Raw genomic sequence first — 26,413 nt, forward strand, 5'->3', positions numbered from 1 at the left:
CTGTGCGGAATTTATAATTAACAAAACGATTATATCGAGGAACTTGTGGTTAATTATTAGACTCCATAGGGCCGCTTGCGCGTCCTCATTCCGAACATAATAGCAACGTTGACTTTTTTGTAATGAATATTGAATATAAATAATATTTATTAGATAAGTACTACAAATTTTTAAAAAATGAATATTACGTGCAATTAAGGAAAATAATTATTTTTATTTCTTTAGGTAAAAAGTGAGAAAAATAAATAAGAATTAAAATTCAGACATTAATAAATAACTAATATAAGTCATTATTCATTATTAATTAGCAAGATCCATGTGTAAGGCGCTGCACATGATCTGCTTTGTACTTGGACGGCCGTATGTATCCCAAATGCTGCAATTCATTTACAGCACGCACAAATCGAGATCTAACACATAAAATGCTTAAGGAAAATTATTATTTTCTAAAGTATTATAAAATATTTATCAACCTAAAAATCTAAAACTAAAATCTACTAATTTAATAAACAATTCATACATAGAATATATTTAAAAAAAAAAAATAATAATAATTTTGTCAAAGTAAAAATATACATAATTTGAAAAGTAACAAATAAAAAAATAAAGTTATTTATAATTATAAATTGAAGCTAATCTAACACAAAATATAAATAATAATACAGAACTAAAAATATTTGTCAAAAAAGTAAATATTAATCATTGAATTTTTGTAAATATTAAATTTGATTGCTTTAAAACTATGCAAGTATGAACCTTTAGCTACCTTAAACAGATGTGTTAAATTTTAATTTAATGATATATTATTTTATGTAAAAAAGATTCTAAGCAGACCCTATACATATATATATATATATTATTTTTTTTTTTTATTATATCTATTAAAGTAATTTATTTTACTATTAATATTAAAGTAAGTTTATTTAATTTGGCAAAAACATTGAATTTATTAATATTTAATTATCATAATATATAGTTATACCAAATTAAATTATTGTTATTAACTTTTGAGTCAATATCATCATACTATAAAACATTATTGATAGAAATATCTTAAAATGTATCTAAATATGTTGAAAATATCATTACACATAGTTTTGAATTCATAGTATTATATGATAAAAATTTAAGTCCCAACAAAATGATATAGCTCTAGTATAAACCACATAAGAAAAACATTATACGGCATTTTCAAATCTTAGCAATAAAAATTGAAAATTTTAAAAAATGTTAACAAAATATTGTAATTTGTAACTTTTTGCAAAAATTTTAACTTAAAATACATATAAAAATAGATTTTCATATTTATACAGATATAAGAATAATTTATGTGGAATTTTGAATTAAATTGTGAAGAATTTTAACCTGGCAATATAATGTTATTGCCATAAAAAAAAAAATTGAAAATTTCTTAAATTAATTCAAAAGGTCAAAATATTTAAAAATTACTCCATGTATAGAAAATGATAATATAAAATATGTTCAGTGAATATTTCAAGTATCTATGAAAAAAAAAAAATAATATTATTTGTAAATATTTAACGTCATAAATATTTTAATTCAAAAGGTCACAAGAAAATTAATATCTTTTCAATTAAAACATTTTATTTTAGTTATACATAAAAAAAACTAATAGTCTTGTATTCAAATTTAAAATTTTAGATACAAAGAGATCATTTTTATGAATTTTTAATTACAAAATAATCAGTATATTTTAAAAATGTTATCAAAATTATAACTTCAAATGCTTATAACAAAATATTGTAATACATGTTTGATATTTTTTAATTAGTAAATAAACAACTTAAAGGACATCACAACGATAAAAACAAGTTTGTTTAGATTTAAATTATGTCTTTATCTAAGAAATATGATGTGGGTCTCACACTTAAACACTAATTATTCAATGAGATACAGGCGTTTGAAAATATGCATGTGATGTAATAGAGCCGAAGTCAAAACAGCAGTGTTTGTTTTACGTGCATAAATGTCTAGATTAACACAATAATTTCAATCATTAAATATAATATTTTTAATTTTTTTTTACACAACCTTAAGTGTTTTGATCTGTTTATGACACTGGTGTGATTATAATTTTGATATACTTTTTAGTTTTTTTTATAATAGATAAAACTATTATTGTCAATTTCATAAAATTTGGTTATTATATGAATATTTGACACAAATCACAAACTCAATAATTTTACTGAATTATAATTTATAATATGTATGCAACAACAAGATATTATATTCAATATTAAATCACACCATTGTCTAAAGATTATGAAAAAAAAATTCTGAAATACTATTTTAAGTTATTAAAATCATTGTATAAATCAAACTACTTTTACACATAAAACATAGGCGGCTGCTCACTGGTCAGCTCTATGACGTCATACAGCATCAACTTTCATTATCTTGTTGAATAATCATTTTTTAAACTTCAAATTTTTACCAGAACGTTTTTCTTTGTATTAGTTACAATAATACATAATACACCAATAAACTTAAAATTAAAAAAAAAAATTAATGTTGAGATGTTTTTTAAGAACCTTTTAATAAATTTTCTAGAATTTTTATCCAACAATACATTTTTTATTTGCATTTATAGAAAAAATATTTTAATATTTTGAAAATTAAAATATGCATAATAAATACTAACACTCAGTGAAAATTTTGAGCTAGACTTTTGTTTTTTTAGTTAAATTAAAAATATAAAATTAATTTGGTCAATAACTGTTTTTCTATAAAAATTCGAGATTTCCTTAATATTTTATTTGTTTTTACTAATTATTTTGAAAAATACTAGTAATTTTACCTCTTTAAAGTATAAACTAGGTCAGATTTTCTAACAGAAACACTTTAAAAGTTGAAAATTAAAGCATTTAATTGATTACTTATTATGTACACATACACAAGAAAAAACCCACATCATTGTAAAATCAATACATTCATTGCTCCCCTAAGAATCTAAAATATAAAATGGCAGAAACATAAAATAAATACAATTTAAGTAAGAGTATAGTCTACAAATAAACATAAATAATTAATAATCTTTTTAACTATTCATTATGTAATTTTTCTAAAAATACTATACAGAGAATCATTCAAAAACGTATTAAAAGGATACTGTAATACTGGATCTATATCGTCATCATTATCATTGTCGTTTTGGTCTGGACTAACAATTGAAATAAATTTCTAAAAAATAAATAAAAACAGATACTTATAGTCACTAAACCTAATTAATAGTTACATTATTTATTTATTTAATCATCTAGCTTAAAAACAAATATAACATTAATTTATAAATAGCAATAATGAAAATAAATTATTAGGATAAAAAGAAAATAGAATAAAATTATAAAGATGTTTTGATGCAAATTAAATAGGTTAAATTAATCAATTATTAATTATTTAGTCGTCTTAAAAAAATAACTAATGTATAGTAAAAATAACGTAATGAAAAATAATTTAAAATTGACTTGGCTTTTAAATTACCTGTAACCAATCATATATGTTAATCTGGTCAAACCTTGACTCTAAATGTAATTTATACACAATAGATATATCTGGCATGGTTTTGAATATTTGTTCTGTAAATTCCAATTCACAGCAATCACACTGTTGATATAAAAATTATTTGTTGAGTTTATGCAAATCAATTACATATCAAGAATTCTTACACATAAATAGTGTTGAGGGTTAACAAATGCTGTATATTGAGCAGCTCTGTCTTCTCCAACAATTTTACGTTTAATTAATGGTAAATCATCAAAAATCAACAATTCATTTAAAGGCATGGTTGTTGGAGGTGTAAGGAATTGACGTAATATTTCTTCCGTAAAATGATCCAAAGTTTCTGAGCGTGCTTTTTCAAACTCAGTCATTGGCTGGCTTTCTTCATGTTTAACATTTTCCATAAGTTTCTAATAAAAAAATATAATAATAATAAAACAATGTTAATTTATAACTATATTAAATTATACTCTTTTAAACTGTGATCTCGATGTAGCTTGTAAATTTTCTTTGGGTTTCTCTATAGGTTTATCTTTTTCAATAACTAAATTATTCAAATGAGACTCTTCTAAACGTTTTACATAACTTTGAACTAATTTTAAAGCAGCTTTTGTTTGTTTATTATTTTTTACATTCTTGAAAACTTGAATTATCTAAATAATATGAAACAAATATAAAATGTCAAATATAAAGAACAATAAAAAATAGTAATTTACCTTGTCAAATTTAGCAAGTAACTCAGCTTTGGACAAAAATTTTAATAATTGTAGACATGTTTTGTAAGATGGGTTGTCAATTATATGCTTTTTCATTGCAATACAATACATTTCTCTGAGCTAAATATGTTACATTTATGTACATTTTAGAAATAAAAAAAAAAAAAATTATAAATAAATGTTATTAATTTGTTTACTTGAGTTCCTAATGGTGAATGTGGTAAATCTGACACCAAAATATATAATACTCTTAATCCAACATGAAAATCATTGATACCAGCTTTCAATTCTTTAATTAATTGAAAAAAATTTTCCTGAAATTGTCATTAAAAATAAATTTTTAGTAAAATAATCAGTTTTGAACAATTATTTAAGATCATAGCTATACTTTAAAATTGCTGTCAATATTTAATTTATAATTAGTAGAACGCAGTTTTGTAATTTCTTCTAGTGTTTTTTTATCTAAAGAATCAAATAAAGCTTCTTGAGCTGATTCATGAGCAACACATATGCAATTGAGAGGCTTACGATAAAAATGTTCTATGAGACAAAACTATGAGAATAATTATTAGTAAAATTATAAATTCTTGAGTTCTTTGAATTAAGTTATTAATGTTACCTTAAGATTTTCTATAAACTGTTTAATAGAAAAATTATAGAACAAAAATACTTCAGTCACATATTCCAAAATACGTCCACCCAAGAAGAATGAACAGTCTGGCTTTAGAAATACCTAAATAAAAATTATTAAAAAAAATGTTCAATCATCAAATTCATCAAATATATAAAATATATAAAAGCATACAAATCTAGATTATATTTATACATAATTAATAATAAATATTAAAAATACTTTAATTTATTGGACATATTAATTAATTATACCTGATCCATAATATTATTTAAAAATACAACAGATGCTTCACTAACAAACATTTTCACTTTAAGTTTGGTAACCACATGATGAGGAAAAGAATTGTGTAAGTTTGATATAGAAGTAGCAATACCAATAGCCATAACAATTGGGATTTCTTTGATATAGCAACTAAATATAAAAAAAGGGTTAAAATAATATATAAGCATTAAGCATAGATTGAATAACACTATATTTCTGCAATGCTCGAGTAATTATTTATCAATCATTATTTTTATTTTTATTTGACTAATTAGTAATATAAGATAACAGAAAATGAGAAATAAGTATCTACTAGTCTCCTGTCTCTATACTAAAGAATCAAATCCAAGTTAAAATAATGAGCCATAAATTACTGTTTTGGCTTTTTTTATTTATAGTGCTATTTAAACTATAATATAAATAAACAAAAATATTATAAGTAAATAATTTCACAAAAACCTTAAAAGTAAAATGAAATTTTGCAAGACTGTCTGATGACACATTTCATAATCTTTTATTAGAACTGCTATACGAGTTCCATTTGGTTGATGGCTATACCATTCAATTAAATTAGGTATAGTACATTCAGATCGTTTAACAACAGAGTTTAAGCTTTCATCTATTTCTTCATCAGACTAAAATATAATATATTTAATTAATAATATTTTTATAAATAATCATAATATATCAAAGAATAAATAAAGGCATACATCAGATTCATCATTATTTGTATGTAACAATTGTGACACCATACTTATAACTGCATTTTTAACACTAGAAAAGTGCTCAGAAAACAGTGTTGCAACAATAACAGGCGGCTGAGATTTTTCTAAATTGGTTGCTAGTAATTCAAATAGAGATTCATGATCTGGTAAATTAACTCCTATTAAATTTTAAAAAAAAACTACTATATTAAAACATATATATGCCTAATTTAATTTTACAACTGAACCTGTCAATAAACATGCTGTTGGAATATTTTGATTTGTAGTTATGTTTGACGTTGTCATGAAATCTACTGTGTCTGAAATAAACTTAGAGTATATTGATCCATTTAAATCCTAAAACATTTCAGTGATGTACATTAATGTTCTGTTTGTATACCATATGTATTAAATTAATTCAACAATAATTACATCGATTTTAGATTTAATATCATTCCAAATATCAATGTACGTAGTATGCCATAATTCAACTTTTGGTTGATTGGTTGTCAGTTGTTTTTTACTTTTTCTTTTGTTCTTTTCCTTGTTTGGTTTTTTAAACACAAAACATCCCTAAAAAAGTAACAATCAAAATTTTTTTTAACTTATATTAAGTTAATTTACATAACAGCTATTGATATTTAATATTTATAATATATATAAATAGCCAATAGATATTATGAAATAAATACAATTGAATTTTTGATATACTAATTGCCTTTAAGTTCAAAAAATTTGAAATAATAACAAATACAAATTCTTTGAGTTACAATTTACAATTATGCATTTTCTTAAATGTAATTAATTTATAATCTACTATAGTTAAGTATTTAAACAAGTAACATCACATTATAATTTAAATTAACAAACTAAAACTGATTAAATCAAAATCAATAGTAGTATTAATAGTATTATATTATAGGTGGATACAAGTACCAGACTTTCAGTTTCATATTCAAGTTTAATATTTAACAATTTTCATAAAGAAATATAGAACCTATGCTCTAGAGTACAATAAGAATTTATGCTACAAGATTATATAAATGAAAATGTGAAGGAAAAGTCATCCAATGATAGTATTACATTTTTTTCATATATTCAAAAACTTACCTTAGACACAGAAAATGTTGAATCCATAGTAGTTTAAAGCTTTACAGTAAATGACAACAATAACAGTATAGTGCAAAGTGCTGTTAGTGTAACTTAATATTCTTATCTGTCTAACTGCAAATGCTGTCTGCAAATCACAATACTGTAACAGTAACTATTTTAGTAAATAGTTTTCAATATTCAAGTTAACTGAAAACAGTGTACACCTAATCTGAGATAGAAGTACTACAGAATATACGAAATGAAAATTTGGAAGTACCAAGAAATAATATCCGAATATTATATAATCAAATATTTGAGTGCCTGACTGAGTTTAACTGACTATTGAGTATTGACTAATGACTAATGAGTAATGACTAATGACTATCAAGTAGCGGAATACAAAACAAAAATACAAAATTAACAATAATAAAAAACATTGAGCATTTAGCTGATAACTGCTGAACGAAAATCCGCGGGAAATGCATTTGATAATAGGTTTACCATATACGAGGTTTACTATTCATAAGCCGATAACAAAGTAAAAATTTATTATCGCAGTTAAAAATATCAATGCTTATTGAAGTCATAAAATCATAAGTCATAACTCACTAGATATATTACTATATATTATATAATTATAATAATTACAATAATTACCACGACAGCACGACGTACATCTACATAGTGCTTATTACTACATAGTATGTGACCAAAACAGGCGCGCACTCAGAAATTTTTGTTTGGGGGGGGCTTAAATATTTCTCTACTCTCCTTACATACAAGTAAACAATTACAACTAATTTTTAAATAATTATTTATTTTTTTTTATTATTACCACATAGATTATTAAACATTATAATTCATAATTATTATACTATATTTGGCTATTATTGCTATAATAATGTATAATTTAATGTAAAAATATTTTTTTTTGGAGGGGGCTTAAGCCCCAAAGCTCCCCCCTGGGTATGCCACTGGACCAAAAACTATAAACACTCTGGAGTTAGTCGCATCGTATAGAAGATTTTCCTAGTTTTCCGAATATATGAGTAAATACGGTAAAGTACTTGAATGCATCGCAACCTTACGGAATATGTTCAAAAAAATTAAAAACGACGCATCGGTATCGGAAACGCTTCAAGCCTCACACGTGCGGAAAATAGCAGTTGCTACTTGCTTGTTGTCACTACAGAGTACAGATAATACCTAAATTTAAATTTATTAATTATTATGTAACTGGTTGTTATCCTAATGAGCAATGAATTGCCATAGCGTTATCTTGCGATTAGGTTTTAGAATATAAGATGCTTGGTGCCTGATATAGCTGTGGATGTAACCTTATATTTTAATCTCTCGTGTATTCATATCAATGAGACAAGATTCCGTTGATTTCATTATTATTCATAACTTTCTGATAAGGTGGTCATCATAATTCACAATACTGAATATTGAGTTGCATGCGTATCACTTACAAGGGTTTCTAATAAATTAATATTTTTTTGAGTTCAAGATAATATTTATTGTAGGATTACATCAAAAATATTAAATATAATATCAATAATCTCTGTATATTACATAAACGAAACTGTCACGCAGAGCCGAATCTATTAGAGCTATCAATTTGAAATTATGAAGGTATATAGATTAATATTATAATTTCACCTATACAAAAGAAGGATTTTTTTTAAATTTTGATTCTAAAGGATTGAAATCGGCAAAAAACAACATTTCCTGTGTAAATTGTACACCTTTATACATCGATGAATAAGTGTTTATAAGCTGTGAGCTCACATTTTTAAGCTCTTTTTCACATGGATAATTTTATGAGGTATGCTCTAGTCAGTACGCTTACATGTTTAGTAATTTTGCCACCAAATAAAAACACATCAAATGTAGCTTATGAAGAAGTTTTATAATGAAATTTTTTTCGTAAATTATTATTTTTTTTTATTAAATACCTATTAAAATTAACCCGCTAGTCAAATCATAAAAGAAAAGTGCGTTTTCAAAAACACTCACTTTTTTCCAAGATAATCTGTCACCCACTCACATGTAATAGAGAGCTCTTGGGTCTTCCATAAATAATAACAATTTGATGTCAGTATCTATTCTCTAGGAATAAATATGAGTTGGTGATGAAAATTTCTTTTCAAGTTTGACTTTAACAAGTTAAACAAGTAAATTAATTTCTTATGAGAGATTGATAAGTATTTCAAAATGTTTAAGATTTTTTTAATAGGTAACTTACAAAGAGGAGCAATTTACAAATGAATCACAGTAATAGGATAAAGAACAACTGAAAAAAGCAAATGGTACATTCGTTTTTTAATTATTAAAATTGAAAAACTTTTAATTAGTCAATATTTAATTAAATACCATATAAAATATTTTTTTTCTTTATTAATGAAAATATATGAATATTTTATGGCTTAGCTTTAATTACAATTATGACCCTTAGGCTATAATTGTAGCAGTAGGTACCTACCTAAATACATTCAAAAGTCTGTTAGCATCAACATGGATTCATTTTTCTCAAGATCAGAATTTAAAAAGTAATTCCAGCTAGAAAATCTTTTCAATTACTGAATACATTTTCAACAAAGAGCTAGAAATTATATAATGGTTTTAACAATTTAAAAAATATTACAATCCAATTTTTCTATAGCACCTAATACAGAAACTCTCAACAAAAACGCTACAAAAATCATCAAATTCATAACTAAAATCCATCTTATAAATAATTTTTAACATTGTATAAATCTGACACCCTAATCCTTAAGAACAATCATAAACTGTATTTTTTATTAGTATTTACTTATATAAGCCTTAAATACTCTATAGAATAATAACTTGTTATGTTGTAGCCTTAATTTAATAAAAAAAAAAAAAAATGATTCTACAATTTCATATTAATTTCCATCAATTATTGATTAGTATACACATTTTTTTGTTCTCAAAACTTATTTCTGGAATCAAAACTATTTTTTTAGTGCTATTAAAATATTCAAAATGTATACATACTTACTTTTGACTTACAAATAGTATAGCTTTGTATAGTTATTAATTGTATTATAACATTATATAATACATTAATAAGAATTCATTATTACAATTTAAAATAATTATAGAGCTGTATTCAAGGGGAAGGAACTGCACAAATAAGCTTTTTTTAAAGGAGACTTCAGGCAAAATCAATTTTGTCAAATAAAACACTAGTTAATTTTTTTTTAATTTATTGAACAAGAAATGTAATTACTATAAGTTAACATGATAAACTTAAATAAATTATAATATATGTGTTTTGTAATAGTCCCAATGAAAAATAATATTAATACATTTTAATAATTTGAATAATATTAAATATTATATAATATTGTTTATGCTAATAAACGTGAAATTCAGTCATAAAATATTAATTAAATAAATACATTGTTTTCTAGTAAAAATTACTATAAAAATTAAAATTTTTTTAATTATTAACTACTAAATACTGAAAAAAAAAAAACACACAAGTCAATACAACGTGTGAAGGATAAGAAAACTATTAAAATATTATTCTAATTAACAAAAATAAACTTTAAACCCCGAACACATATTTGTGCTCTCTCCATCGATTAATTATCAAATTATCAGTTCAAATAATTATTTATACAGTAAGACAATATAAAGATTACTGTACCAATAATTATTTATAAATTTTGCTAAGCACACAGACCCTGCAATAATCAAAAAATTTAAGTTGTATGCCAAAAACAAATTAAAATATAAAATATTTTATAACTATAAAAAATATTTAACGAATGTCTAACAAATTGAAAATATTAAACCAATACACCATAAGACAATAAAAAATACTTAAGGTAAATTTACAGAAAATGACACATTTATAAACTGTAAAAGGAACAAAATAAATATCTATGTTTGTCTTGGAGTGCTTAAGCTGAACTTATGAACTATCTGACGTGATTATTTAGCTTGGAAAATAATATGAGACTTTTGATTCATAAACACCAAATTAAGTTTAGAACTAAGACCAACATTATCGATATACAATAACTTAGACTCGTTTTGCTTAGCGTATTTGACTACAACAGCAGTACCAGAAACACGAACGGAATGAGACTCATTATCAGATTTATCACTCTTCAACATCACTTGACAAGTAACATCCACATGAATGTACTTGGTCACTGTCACTCCAGCTATACCTTTAACCTAAAATGTAAAAGTTAATTTTACAATGTTAAATTAAAATTAATAATACTATAGATTAAATGACACTGTAGATACGTGATACCAATTCAATAATTTATCACTAATTATTTTATTTTTGTTTCATTTCACCAATTTACATAAGAACAAAAGACAAGTAGATACTTATTTCTCTCTTTTTTCTACACCATGCATCACTAATGAATTGAATCCAAATTAAAATAACAAATTATATTTATGTTACATATATATATATAATGTTATTTAATCTTTGATAATACCCTTACAATGCATTGTTGATCCTCAATTTGAGGATTATCACTGCGGAACACTGTGGCTTCACCAATACGCTGAGTATCATCCATGACATCAAACTTCATGCCACAAAATACAGCTTGAGGTTCAAACCCATAACCCTCTGGATATGAATCACTCCAAAAGAAGTTTGTGTTATTGTTAAGATTATGGCTGTCAGGTTTAAATGTCATACGTTTTCCATATCCCATTCCAATATTGACCAATTGTAATGCATTTCCTTCAAATAAATAACTTTTATGACCAGTTGGACGTACTTTATAATGAAAACCAGGCATGATTCTTGGGTCAACGTAAGTGCCTACAAAAAAAGCAAGTTATTTTACACTGTAATACAGGATCATGTATTATTATTTACCAATCACGGGCAATTCGTATGGTTCTAAACCTGTCATTATATACATAGTGGGAGCATCACCAATACTACACCCATTTAATACCAATTGCCTTTGTTTATCATCTACACCTGGTATTAAAGTATAACCTCGACATGGTATAAAACCAATAGAAGCATCTAATATCTTGATAAGCTTTGCTGATCCACGTGGTAGTTTAGAAGCCACAGCAATACCAGTGACCTAAAAGTAGAACAATAAAAATTGGTTAGAAACATTATGACAACATAAGGCTATCTAAAATTGATTCACAACCAACGTAATTTATTGAAAAAAATACAAAAATCTTACAGGTGTTATTGCAGATGTATCTTCTTTATAGAACCAATCTACTTTGCACAAAATGTTGACTTCTACATTTTTCCTCACCTCTCCATTTTCTACTACTTCATGATTGACTTCTCTCTGAGCATTCTAAAAATAATCAATTATAATTAATTAATATATTTATTAATTTGGTGTTTAGAATGTCAATAATATTTAACTATTATAATGATTCATAAGTTTATGTTAGGTACATAATTAATCATTTTAACATTTTTTTTATGATCAGTCAAAACGTTTATAGCTTATGAGTACTTATTAATTTGGCATAATATAAATGAAAATAATTAAATATAAAACTATTACACTCCTATACAGTTTTCTAAATGCTTCAAACTAAAAGATAAAAGATCCGATATTTTTACTGTAAGTAAATATTTTTCCAAAATCTCTCTCTTTCTCTCTCTCTCTCTCTCTCTCTTTCTCCACACACTCAAAAAAAAATTGTATGAAGTGAATATAACATATTTAAAATTACCGGAATTTTAGTGACTTCAATAGTAGCCACAGCAACATTATTTGCATCAAAAACTGTGAAGTTGTCACCAACAGACACAACATGCACTTGAAATGCATAACCAGAAGGCATGGAATCAGTCCAAAAATAATTTTCGTTATTATTCAATAACCCTGGACTAGCTTCAAATGTTAAACGTCTAGAATAACCACGACCAATGCTTATTAATTCCAATGCTCTGTTATCAAATAAGAATCTTGTACGCTAAACAAATTAAAAATGTCATATTAGCAATTTTTATCTGTAACTATCATTTTTCTGTTCAATTACCTCTTTATTTTCAATTGGACGGACTTTGTATTTAAATCCAGGCACAATATTTGGATGGATCCAGACACCAACAGCAGCAAACTCATATGGTCGTAATAATGGAACTGAATATTTAGCAGGAAAATCATTGAGCTCAGCTCCATCCAGGTTAACCACAGGAGTTTCTTCAATACACAAATCAGAATTTTTAAAATTTGCAGTTGTTAAGCTGCTGAATGCAGATGAAACACTGATCTTTTCTGGATCAGAGGTATCAGCAAGCTCCTAAAAAAAACACATTAAAAAATAAAAATTAATGACATTTTTCTATACTGAGAAAAGTGGATTATCTACTTATATTTTGAAGGAGATATTAGTTATTTCTTAAAGCTACTGATTAAAAAAACTATTATTCATTTGAAGGTTATAAATTGATTGAATATAAAAGGAAAAAGATTTAAGCATTAAGGAGATGTCAATTTAAAAATAATAGTGATATATAATTTCTAAAATTTACTATTGATGATGTTATATAATTAAAAATGTTTCCAATAGCGCAATATTGATGGTAGCAGAAAAACAAGTGGTCTTGATAAATTTAAGAGAAAACATTAACAAAGCAGAAGGTGAAATGGTATCCAATTGTGTTGTTTCCAAGTATCCTCCACAGTCCACAGCATAACTCCTTGTTGCACGTTCAGGATTCACTATGTAAGTTTCTAGTCTTAAAGTCTATCAATCACACATGTTTTTCTACCAACATTTAAAACGCGCCATGTATTTTCAATTAATTATCAGTTGTTTCTTTTTTTTCTTTTTTTTTGAGTATAAAATTATAATATTTCGTGTTTATTTTTCATTCCAAACACAATACATGAAAATCATTATAGTTCAATTCTTGTAGACATTTTTATATGAATAATAACTTTAATCATGAAACTAAGATAAGTTTTCAACCAGAAATCAAATAACATGTTAAAAAAACAGATAATAACATTAGGTATTAGATACAATTAGGTCTATTTTATTATTACCTATGTCTGTAGTTTATGAATTCTAGTTAAAATTAAATACATTATTATGAAAGGGTAATGATACATTATTTTTATTTATCTCTTGTAAATATATTAAATTACAATAATATATAGTATTATGAAAATTAAATTCGATAGAAAAAAATTTGAATAGTTCTTTTAAAACATCAATAAGTATATTTATAATGATTTATCTGGATAAATCAAAAAAGTTGATAAAATTGATTTACTTTATAATTCTTAGGAAATCATAAGTTTACATTGTTTAAGTACTAAAACATTTTAAAGTCATTAAATTCAAACATGTATATGCTAACATAATTTTCAGAACACTTATGAAATAAATGAAAATATCCAGAAATTTAAGATTAAAAATATAATATTGTATGGATAATTTTATTTTTTTGTGTACTATAATGTTTATAAGAATTTAGTATTTTAATTTCTGTTTAACTGACTATTATTAGATATATAGAATACATTATCTAATAAGTTTAAAGTCTATACTAAGTGTATTAAGTTTTTAGATTTTTTTCAATAGATAAAATATAACTGTATAATAAGTAATAATTTAATTCAAAATATAAAAATGTAATATTAAGAATTATAAAGGAAGATTGGGTTTAGGAATAATAGATAATGAAATATATTTAATCACGTGTTTCTCACGTGTATGATGTTTATTTATTGTTGGTTTTATAATTATAAAAATTTAATAACCTCAAAACCCTCAGATTGATGCACATAAAAAACATAAAAACAAAAAAATTATACAACTAATTTGTTTCTTACTTTTTATTATTTTTCAAGTAAAAAATATTGCATCATGATAATAGTCTGATAAAAAACAAATATATGTGCGTTATAGTACCATTAACAATTACTTAAATGGTATCGAAACATTTAATTGAACAATTAAAATTAATTATAAATTTACAATAATAAGTAAAATGAAAATTTCAATATTTATACAACTTGTTTCAAATACTTTTGAATCAACTATTTAAATTTCAAATTTTAAACATCTATTTTTGCATAACCAGATACTACAATAAATCTGAGAGTTTTGTTTTATATTATTATTTAAGTAAAAAATTATATTTATAATTTAGTATAAATTATTAACATATAAATTGTTTCTGCCATTCAAGATGACAAATACGATTAATACAAATCTACCTAGTAAATTATAATTTTAGAATCATATAGATTTCTAAAGTTTTTGTAAGTAGTAAAGCTACTTGGCCAGTATTTCATGATAATACTTCATTTTTTTTTTTTTAGTCGCAACAAAAACTCACAAGCAACTTCGTTCTGATAATATGGAGTCCGTCATGGATATAAAAACCATGCATGTAACTGATGAGTCCTGTAAACAGAATTTACATTGGCGAACATGTTTTTTTTTTTTTAACAGGCACCGTATCGATGACAGTTGAATCCAAATAAATAATAATAATTATCCAAAACAGCAAATTACATAATAATTTTGTGATAAAATGCACAATTTGAGCTGCTACATAACCTATTGTCATTATATAATCTATATTTATATTTAATAGATAAAGAAAAAAAAATAGTCTAATTTAATAATTTTATTGAATAATAACAAAATGTAGGTATAAGAAATAATAAGAATAATACAACATTTAATCTTTTGTAATCATACTTGAAGGTTATAATTTATAAATGTTATAATTAGAATACAACATATTTATTATTTAGTTAAATACTAAAATGTAACAACTCAATGTGTGCATTCGTGTTTTTGTATATAAATTGCATCATAATACATTGTGATTACTTACAGGAAAATAAAATAATTTTAACATACTAATAACTTACCAAGAGATAATAACTTACCAACCCTGAACTGACAAGAACAGGGCTCTGGTAAAAGGAGTTCATGAACTTCATATTTGTTAAAAAATAAGCCTGAGGCGTGAATAGACTTTAATACATGTATACATTGAATACTATAAGAAACTCGACTGTATACTATTGAATAAAAAGAAAGACTACTAGACAATTGTTTAAATACTACCCACTTAAAATAATATAATTGTACAGAAGCCACATGAAATCATAAGTTTAAATGAATTTTAAAAAAGGATGCTTCATTGAAACCTCACTAACTCAACATTAAATTAATGTTAGTACTCAAATTCTAGAACACAATATAATATATGTATTGAAATTTTATGGCTTTTGCTGAAGCTTAATTAAACTAGCAATGAAATATTCAAAATAATTAATCATTGTATATAACATGTTAAAATAAATATTAAAGTCTATGAAAATTATCATAAATAAGTATTTATTATTTAGTAGAAAATAAAAATATTTCCATTTTCAATCATTATCATGAACATGTATTTTCTATTACTTTTTATAATTTATGTATAGATAAATTTACCTACCAACCAATTATTGTAATGAAATATTTACTTAAAAACAATACTAACTTTTTTTATGTAACGAGCTTCATCTCTAGACTTGACTCTATCCCCTAGTAATTCTCCATCAATTGGCTAAAAATAAAATTGTAATGATACAACCATGACAAATTAACATAATATTTAATATTTATACATGACTTAATATAACTTATTAATTATACTGTTTAACTTCATAAAATCATAACTTAAATTTCTTATCTAATTTTCAAACAAAATTTAAGATATTTAGTACACCTGATTTGTTTTAATATATTATTGAGAGATGTCTTATATATTAAATATAAAAATGTGCATATTTTATATTCTTGTAAAATAACTACTTATATTTTACTTCCCCAATAATATAATTAACAAATAAAGTAAGTTAGACAATTTATTTTTATCACCAAAAAAAGATAAATTTGAAACAAAATAATAGAGATGAAATAATATTAGACATTAATCCAAAATTATTATTACATACAATTCAAAAATACATGTAATTAATGACCTTAAATAATTTACATTCACTTCAATTATTATAAAAAATGTGTCCTTAGAATATTTATTAAGTAATTTTGTATTTAACAATAACTATTTTTTTAATCACATATTTTTTTTTCTCAATTGATAATTCCTATAATTATTTAAATACAAATAATTATTTAAATGCAAACAAGTATTTAAAAACTCATTACTGTCAGAGAAACATTTTAAATCATTATGCATTTTAATAGATTTAATTTTTAATTTCACATGTAACACGTTTAATATATTTTAGTATAGGATATTATTGAATATTAAAATCTCTTAACTAAAAAAAAATTTCATAATTTTTAAGTCTGCAGGCAGTTATATAATTTACATTTTAATACTATATTTCGTTACTTTGTTGTAATACTATGAATTAGTTTATGAGTAACATATACAACTTGTGCATTGATATATTTTTTAAGAAGCTGCATATTCAGAATATGATTTGACAAAAATTAGTATTACAAATCATAATACATACAACATATAACTTAAATCTAAAACTGTATGTTACATATTTTATCAAATTTAAGTGATTTTGCATATTTAAATATTTATGTAAAATATTAAGCAAATAGATTTTAAAAAAAAGTTTCATTTAAAAATTAAATTTAAATACCACATAGTTATCTATATGCTGAATCAAACTATAGATTTATAATAATTATTTTTTATTGTATTTATGCAATTTAATTTAATTATATAATTTAGTTTCATTTAAAAATAAAATAAGATGTTAATGATAACAAAAATAATGCATACTTTTGCAAAATATTATACTCTTTAAATAATTAAAGTAATTTTTAAAATTTATTCTCCTAATATTAACTATATTAAACAGGATCCTTTAGAGATTTTTTTTAAATATGTAAATATTTATATTTCATTATATTTTATCACATAATGTTAATAAAATTATATTCAAATAATTCAAAAATAAATTTTGTTATTGCATTAGATACTTCAATAATTGAAAACATTAATTGCAATTTTTGATTAACATCTAAAATCGTGTAATTATATTAATAAATGAAAATTATGTTTAATAAATATGCCTTCCTACAAGCTACAATTCAATAATCAATACACTATATCAATAATTCAAATTCCTTATAACAACCCATTTATGTTATATTATAAATATATCTAGCTATTAATTACGCTCATTTTAAATTCATTAATATTTTAAATTTTTTTTTATATTTCATATAGATACTTAAATTGTACGTTTGTACACACATTCAATTCCACAAGGTCTTTGAGTATAATACTATATAACTATATAAGTACTGTGTACAATATTTATATCAAAAATTCTATTCCGTATTCTTTAATCTACATATATATTTCATTCACGCATATTATCATTACATTAAGTGTATTATATTTACTAAAATAATCCTATATATTATATTATATTATAAAAAAATTTTATTAATTCACTTTACGTAATTGCATAAATCAACTAACCTGGTTATCAAATGACGATGCACATTGACCCTGGTCCAATATTTCATCCCGAATTTCATGCATGTGGCTTAAGATTGTACCCTGACGCTTGGCCCACAGACGTTGCAAACCAGATTGCATGATATCGGCATTTACACCTTCCATTGTAGAAATAATACAGCCGAATAAAGAATCTGCCAAAAAAAAGCCAATGACGTCAAGGTTCCGTTTTCTTATATTTAACATATACCAATAAATTTATTTTGTATATAGGTAACTATAGGTATCCAGTAATCACTATTATACCAGATATTATGATTTAAAATCTACAAAAATGTGTTGTTTTTAAACGTCGTAGGTAAAAAAATTAGTCTCAAGATTAAAGAGCGCGTTTCACATCGTCACCAATAAAGCAATAAGTAGACTCTGCGGTCTGAGTTAAAAATACAGAGTTAACCAATTTCATTGGCATGAGTACCAACGGTACATACAACAAGCTGTTTTTAGTTTATTTAATCGAATTTTATTTATATTGGTGGGAAAGATGCTGTGAATAAATTAAAATAACAAGTTGTTAGATTTCACAATATTATAATAAAATAAATAAATTAAATTAAAGACTGCACACTATGTTGAAGCAGGAGAGTAAAATCAAGATTATTATCATCTAAAATACGAACAATTATTTGACTTTTATAATTTATTCATTAAATATTTTTAAATAACACACAAACAAAGAAATTTAATTTCTAACTATAACTTCGTTTTAAATAAAAGCGCATCCAGCAGTAAATGATAACTGGTAAATCTACTAAAAACTGTTGCAGTATATTCAAGTTTAATGATTATATCAATTACATCATAGATTTGATCCTTTAAAATAATGAGCCTGTCTTTTTAAAGCATAATTTTTAATACTCATCTTAAAAAGGAGGTAAAAACACCACCGTTCTTTAATGTATTGGTTACGTTTCGTGAGAACTATAATATTAAAATTAATAAGTATATACATGTGTATAAAGAAACTAAAGAATGTCAACGGACAACGACTTATTACGTCGTACGACTGTACGAGGCAGTGAGGCACATATTGCGTATTACATTTAGGTAGTTACCATGCAACAAGACAATATTTAAATGTGTAGTCAGTAGTCACCAACCCTTTTTTCTCAGAAATTTGAACTTAACGTGACAATTAATAAATATATCCATAATATGTATGCAATATACCTACATACGTATTATAATTATTTATAATTAATATCATTGAACATTGGTTATACATAGTATAATCAATACTATTATGTACCCAGTGTACCCACGTACATCGGCCACATCACCAAAATTATATTGTCTGAAACTATAGGTACCAACAAATTTAACATATTAATTAAAATTATATAAAATACCATTATTGCTATAATGCAACATCATAAATACTACGTTAAATTACAGATAGAATATACCTATTAAATAAAGTGAAAATACAATATTTAACTTTAAATTTTAATAATTTAATAATTAACGCGATTTAATACTCTGATAATAGCTTGCTAAGTTGATAGGTTTTTCCAAGAATAAAAATATTAATTCACAAAATACATATATTAATAATCAATAATAATATATAATATTATGTTAAAAATAACAAAAACATTTTTATTTTTATCATACATTTTATAAATATACAATTATTTTATTTTATACAAATCTATCTAGATATTAAAAATATATTATATCAGCCCCTAAAATCGTGTGTAGTATAAAATTTTAAAAATATTTTTTAAACAATATTTATTTTGGTAAAATATTAAAGTACTATTTTAAAGTTATTGCTTTAATAACAACTTAATTATGTTCAGAGTTATATAATAATATACTTATACATATTTCTATTTAAATTTATATTATGTGTTTTTAATTAAAGAAATTTACAGGCATTGATATTTCTAGAGCATTGATTTTTTTATTCAGATTTGGCCGATTTGGAATATGTGTGTAGTACCTAGGTACGAAAATTTAGATATTTTACAAGCTGTATGCATGTATTAAATACTTATATAATTGTATATATAATTTAAGTTATGATCTCATATTCATAAGTAGATAAGTACTAGCCTACCTATTACAGTCATACAGGTAATTTTAAGACAATGAAAAAAAAGTTAGGTAAGTAATGCATTTGCTTAAGAATTAATTAATTTGGGGCCAGTACATATCACATCTTTTTGATCTTTTGGCTAAAATAAGCTAATAACTAACTTTGAACTCTAAGTATTATCAATATTTTTAGTAATCAGTAAATTAGTTGAGCGTAATAAAAAACTATCAGCAGGCCACAGGCATCAATATAGAAGAATATTTAAAAATCATCGAATTAATACAAGTTAAATTCTGAAAATTTTACAATTGTGATGGTTTTTCAACATTTTAAAATGTTCAATATCCTTTGATGAGTTAAGCGGAATAAGACAAGTACTCAACATCTAATACCTAGAGTTAACTTGTGTTCTAATTGTTGTTTTTAAATAGTCAATGTGCAAACTATTTAATTAAATTATATTTTTTAAATTAATTGATACTAATTTTATTAATTACTACAGTATGCATGTTACAATATTAAAAATTAAAATATTAAAAACAGATGAATTTAATTGTAATTATTGTTACAATAATTGATATAATATTTTAAATTGAATATTATAAATCTGATGACATATCATTTAACCTGTACTGTTATATAACAAATATTCTTTTATTTTTTTTTTGAGTTATAACCTTAAAACTTAAATTCAAAAAAACAATTCTAACATTAATAACTATAATATAATATCAAAACATTATATCTGTATTTAAATATAAAATAAACAATTATGAGTATTATGACATTTACATCAGAAAATTATGGATGTCCACTGCACATAGTTTATAACTATATGAAAAATATTTTATTTGCAACATACACTATAAATTTATAAGATACCTATTGTTAATTCTCGTATCTATTACAATTATATAAGAATGTTCACTAACTAATAACCATAGATGATAATATTATCAAATATGCAATATTGCAATTCAATTAAGTAATAAAAATGAAAAATGTTATCATAAACTAATAACATAATATAATACTCATTGTTTCAATAACATTAAGTTTTAGTCAATAATTATTTTATGATTCATAGTATACCTATATCACTGCATTTAATTTATGATCATTGATCACAATAATAAATTCTAAACTGTAATATTTGCAGGAAAAAATACTTCAATAATATATTTTAAAATATCAATACATTAATATTATCTATTATTTAATTTGAAAAAAAAATTATGATTGTATTTTTCTAACTAATCAAATGTTCTTTTTTTTTTTATAAACATGAAATTTTGTTTAATAAACTAGTTATAATGCTATTTTATTTAAAGTGTAAAAATTATTTCAAAATTTTAACTTACTAAAGTAAAACGATTATATGGTTGTCAACATTAAATAATATTTTGTTTACTCTTGGGATTGAGGAATTTGAGTATCAGATGATCTATTGCTATTTTTAGATAAAGTAACTGATCTACTATACAATGGTGTAGTTGATAATTTACAATTATTTTGTTGTGTTCATCAACATCTACTTCTACTATAATATTTATAGCTTAGTATTTATCTATAAACAGAAGCCAACATCCAGATAATAAAATGTATTTGGTCATATCTTAAATGAAAATTCATAAAAAATGCATAAACATTTAAACTTTTACATCATCATCTTATTAATGCACAGTGAACTTCAATTAACCTCCAAGATACTTTTTTGAAATTTTCAATAAATACTAAAAATGTTTATAGTACTTAAGTATTTGTATTTTGGAAATAACTGAATTATTTTTAATTTTTGATTGTTTGATGAAAATCTAGTGATTAAGTAATAAATATTAAAATAAGTGATGTATAATTGAATGTATCAACATGGCTATAATATGATACAATAAAAATATAATACATTTCCATTATTATTCAAATCCAAAATAAATATTATTTGTACTCATACATGTATCAGTAGTTTTTAATTTACACATCAATATACCACAGTAGATCACCTACTACAAGAATATCAGTTTTGGTTTAGTTGTGGTTTATCAATTATAATTTTAAATATGAGTCTTATTTCTGGTACCTACCTAATTGTATACATTACACATGTTAAAATTACAATTTTACTTTTTGTCATTTAGGTTTTACACATCTAACAGAATATTGAAATTATAAGCATCTTTTTTTATAACAATACAATAATTGTATTAATTATTTATATGTAATATATAAATAAACAATAGAATCTCGGTAATCCGGCTGTATTAACCTATATGTACCAATATGTATTTATATATAAATTTACTATCGTAAACGATAAACCGTTAGATAAAACTAAGTAATAACAGATCTAATCCTAATAAACAAAAAGAAAACTGTTCTCAACCTAAAAGATTTTTAAATAATTTTTTAATACGAGTAAAAATGTAAAATTCAATAAGTAAAAATGCGTTTTTTGTGAACTCCCCACTTATTCAGCATTTTCGTTAATCCAACAGTAGCATGGTCTGATATGTGTCGGATTACCGAGATTCTACTCTATATGTATACAAATAATAGTGACAAGTTAAATTCTAGTTTAAAATTGTAAGTATATATTAATTAATTGAAATCTATTAAGTGTTTAAAATAATTATTGTTCAAAAAAATATTATTTAATGATATAATTTTACAATTAAATAACAGTTATTTAGTAATAATTATTATGAATTAGAATTTATCAAAATACTATACTCAGGAAGGTAGCTAAATTAATGAATTTATGGATACTTTATTATATTTATTATTTATTTTCTAATACTACAAACTACAAAGATATTAAATATTAAAAATAAATCATGTATCTAGTTATTTCTTTAAGTGAACATTAAAAAACTTAGAAGTCTTACAGAAAAAGTGTTTTCTCTTTATTAATTAAAATTCATAGGTTAGGTTAAAAAATAAAAAAAAAATACCTATTAAAATGATTGAATCAAAAGTTAATTAATAACACGAATATATAAATTATCAACCATTTTTTTTGTTGAAAACATACAAAAATACAATTTTTATTTTAAATTAATAAGCAAATTTATTTTAAAAAGAAAAAATAATATGGCATGCTGAAAGGTTTGTCCAGAAATACTACTCCAAGAATACAAATTTAGAATTTGGTAAAATATCTATTTATTGAAAAAAATTAACATTTTATTAAATGAAAAATAAAATTATAAATTTACAAGGATGCTTTTTGTTTGATATTCTAGAAATTTAACAAATTATGTTAACTGATCAATAAATGTCTATAAATAACTAAGTGGTTGATACAAACAAAAAAGTTAGTTTGGCATGAACGCCAGTTCAATTAAAAATTAAATACTTAAATATAGACTTATTCTTATAATACCTAGCTATGAATAGGATAATACAATCATAATTTATTAGATTATATTACTAAAACTTCTAAAATATAAGTAAGTACCTAATAAGATAGGTATCTTATTTAAAATAAATTAAAAACAGTAATAAGTATTTTTTACTATGATTATTGTGTTATTATATTATTATCTATTGATCATGGATTAAATTATACAATTTAATTAAAATTTAAATCTACGAATTAAATATCATGAATTTCAAGAAAAATAATATTTATGGTAGGTAGTTAATTTAATATATTTATTAAAAAAGGTTTTGTTACTTAAACATACATTTTTTTAAACATTTAAATTGTAAATATAGATCCTTAAATTTTTCAGATATTTCAGAAACCGATATTGTTAAATGGAAAATAAAATATTTTTTGAAATTAGATTGGTATACCTATGAGGTGTAATTTGCTTAAATTGTAAACTTTATATTGAAGTTCTTTATTATTAGTCAATACAAATAAACATAAATTTGACATTATATAGATTATATATTGTTATACATTCTAATAAAAAAATATACTTAAATGTTTTAGCAAATTAATAAAACAAAACAATTATTATGAATCACATTTAAGTTTAAAGAAGTAATAATAATAGGTAGATAATTGATTTGTTTGTTCAAATTAACATCATAATTATTATCTATATGACTACCTATATACGTATCATATTATAACTATCTTATACTGTGTATAAAAATTAATCTGTAAATTATTATGAATACTATAGTATTACACCTATTCATAAAAGGTTTTATCTATAAATTATACATTCAGTATTTTTACTATAATTAACAACATTTCTTTGAAATTTTAAAAATATCACTCACTAACTGCATTATTATTAGGCATTAGCATAAAATTTGATCTGTGAATGTTTTCAAACCTTTTGTTATATTTTATAAATAAAATATCTATTTTACATTACATTTAATTCATAATAATAAAATAGAAAAATAGATATCGAACAGGAACTAGAGTAGGAAGTACACCGCAATTAATGTGGATAACAGCTATGTAGCTGTACTTAATAACGACATGCAAAAGAATACAAAAACTATTAATATACATCTAAAAACAACTTTCAGCTGTAACGTAAAATCCTGTACAAATTAATTTTATTTTTTACGTATACTTTCGACTTTTAAGTGAAAGTCAGCAGTTGTTACCAATTGCTGATGAGGAAAATCCGACATCAGTATAGCCGCTATTAATAATAAAGCCAATGAAGGAATCTATTGGTTAGAAAAACGTACTTGTTAAATAACATAATATTTTTGTTGGCAAATTTGGCAAAAGTCAATTTAGTTTTAAGTAAAATCGTACTCGAAATTAAAGATCCTTTGAAATTTTATTTATAGAAATAAATGCGTAAAAATGTAATTATAGCTCATCCCACCTTAAAAAAAAACTCAGACCACTGCATAAAAATGTATAAGTAAAACCTATGACAAAGGATTAGTTTTAGTTAAATACCTGCATAAATCGGTCTAAAGGTTATGGTAATCGTTAATTTAAGATAAAAATCGTAAACAAATATTAAAAAATAATGATTGTAGGTAAGTACATACAAATTGAAATACATAGGTAAAAAGATTTAAGGTTTAATATGTTAATAACTATACAGATTACAGATAAGGTGTTTATTAACGACGTATATACCTACTAATGTATATCGACGACAGTTGATAATGTATAAAACCAATTATCAATTAAAAAAAAAATTTTAAATTACCTCCAAGACGAAATAAGAAGTTGTCGGTGGCGAACGTCTGCGCTCGAGACAGGAATAAAAAGTGTTCGGAACGTTAACTGCGCTCTGTAGTCTGGGTAGTAAAAAATCAAAAACACAATCATATTATTACATCTATAAAAATACTTTAAATGGAAAATATTGTTTATTGATGCAAGCAATACGGAATTATTTTACCGTCTTAAACGACGTTTAATAGCGATGTGTAATTACCGTGTGATGACGGGGTAAAGGAATATTATCCGTGTCTGATCGTAGCGGAAATGTTGGAGTGCGCAAATTTTCCCTCAAATATGGCAGGTAGGTACTGAACCGTTCGACCGAAGAATCGATTACCAGAGAAAACGTGTGGGCGAATGACGTTAGTACGCACAAACGCGGGTCACAAAGACACTTGATACTACAACGAGCGAGAGACCTGCCGACTTTTTACCGGCGAGATCGATATCGTCTGTTGTTAATTAATTGTTATTAATATTATTGTAATATTTTATTTGTCGCCGAAATCGTTCTGCCGAGACCTGAAACACACAGCTGATGCGCACTGTCCGACGACCGTTTCACGAGTGACAAGTGTGAAGTGAATAGTAAACTTCAGCGAGCAACACCGTCAACAGACTGTGGCAAGCGTGACGGGTGCGAGGGGAATGATTCAATGATGACGATGTGGCGATGCGCCGGGTGAACTGCAGCTGTATTTTGTATAGTGGCGGCGGCGGCAGCAGCAACGATCGCTGCGACACGACGGTTGCCGGCCGTCGGC

At 23.8% G+C, this 26,413-nt stretch overlaps 2 protein-coding genes across 5 annotated transcripts; both read right to left on the minus strand.

Annotated features, from left to right (window-relative positions):
* Positions 1-236: 236 nt before the first annotated feature.
* Positions 237-7,336, minus strand: LOC112595854 (origin recognition complex subunit 3). The gene is made up of 15 exons (XM_025341236.1): positions 6,945-7,336; positions 6,267-6,407; positions 6,083-6,191; positions 5,841-6,013; positions 5,590-5,765; positions 5,121-5,280; positions 4,855-4,968; positions 4,624-4,788; positions 4,433-4,549; positions 4,236-4,355; positions 3,990-4,172; positions 3,687-3,929; positions 3,502-3,624; positions 3,131-3,201; positions 237-410 (listed from the first exon to the last, which is right to left on the minus strand). Exons 1-15 carry the CDS (start codon positions 6,969-6,971, stop codon positions 305-307), a joined length of 2,028 nt encoding a protein of 675 aa, XP_025197021.1. The 5' UTR covers positions 6,972-7,336; the 3' UTR covers positions 237-304.
* A 3,444-nt stretch (positions 7,337-10,780) lies between these two features.
* On the minus strand, positions 10,781-26,338 carry LOC112595831. 4 transcript variants are annotated; one of them, XM_025341204.1, is made up of 10 exons: positions 25,864-26,338; positions 25,633-25,723; positions 18,415-18,587; positions 16,438-16,503; positions 12,960-13,223; positions 12,651-12,893; positions 12,140-12,262; positions 11,812-12,031; positions 11,426-11,754; positions 10,893-11,141 (listed from the first exon to the last, which is right to left on the minus strand). In XM_025341204.1, exons 3-10 carry the CDS (start codon positions 18,556-18,558, stop codon positions 10,893-10,895), a joined length of 1,638 nt encoding a protein of 545 aa, XP_025196989.1. In that variant the 5' UTR covers positions 18,559-18,587; positions 25,633-25,723; positions 25,864-26,338. The 4 variants fall into 4 exon arrangements, with proteins under 4 accessions (XP_025196992.1, XP_025196991.1, XP_025196989.1 ...); XM_025341207.1 differs by lacking the exons at positions 25,633-25,723; positions 25,864-26,338 and adding an exon at positions 15,274-15,341 and having other exon boundaries at positions 10,781-11,141; positions 18,415-18,432; XM_025341205.1 differs by lacking the exons at positions 25,633-25,723; positions 25,864-26,338 and adding an exon at positions 18,644-18,843.
* Positions 26,339-26,413: the final 75 nt, after the last annotated feature.

This window comes from Melanaphis sacchari, unplaced genomic scaffold (genome assembly GCF_002803265.2).
Source record: "Melanaphis sacchari strain LSU unplaced genomic scaffold, SCAv2.0 Contig2_pilon_pilon, whole genome shotgun sequence".
Lineage (NCBI taxonomy): Eukaryota > Metazoa > Arthropoda > Insecta > Hemiptera > Aphididae > Melanaphis > Melanaphis sacchari.

Excerpts from the sequence above, each read along its gene's own strand:
- LOC112595854 (XM_025341236.1), bottom strand. The coding sequence starts at position 6,971 with ATGGATTCAACATTTTCTGTGTCTAAG. Across the intron at positions 4,173-4,235 it reads TACTTGCTAAATTTGACAAG|ATAATTCAAGTTTTCAAGAA; the intron begins GTAAATTACTAT and ends CATATTATTTAG. Across the intron at positions 3,930-3,989 it reads CGAGATCACAGTTTAAAAGA|AAACTTATGGAAAATGTTAA; the intron begins GTATAATTTAAT and ends TTTTTTTATTAG.
- LOC112595831 (XM_025341206.1), bottom strand. The coding sequence starts at position 18,558 with ATGGAAGGTGTAAATGCCGATATCATGCAATCTGGTTTGCAACGTCTG. Across the intron at positions 16,504-18,414 it reads CATCGTCATTTGATAACCAG|CCAATTGATGGAGAATTACT; the intron begins GTTAGTTGATTT and ends TTTTATTTTTAG. Across the intron at positions 13,224-16,437 it reads AAGCTCGTTACATAAAAAAA|GAGCTTGCTGATACCTCTGA; the intron begins GTTAGTATTGTT and ends TGTTTTTTTTAG.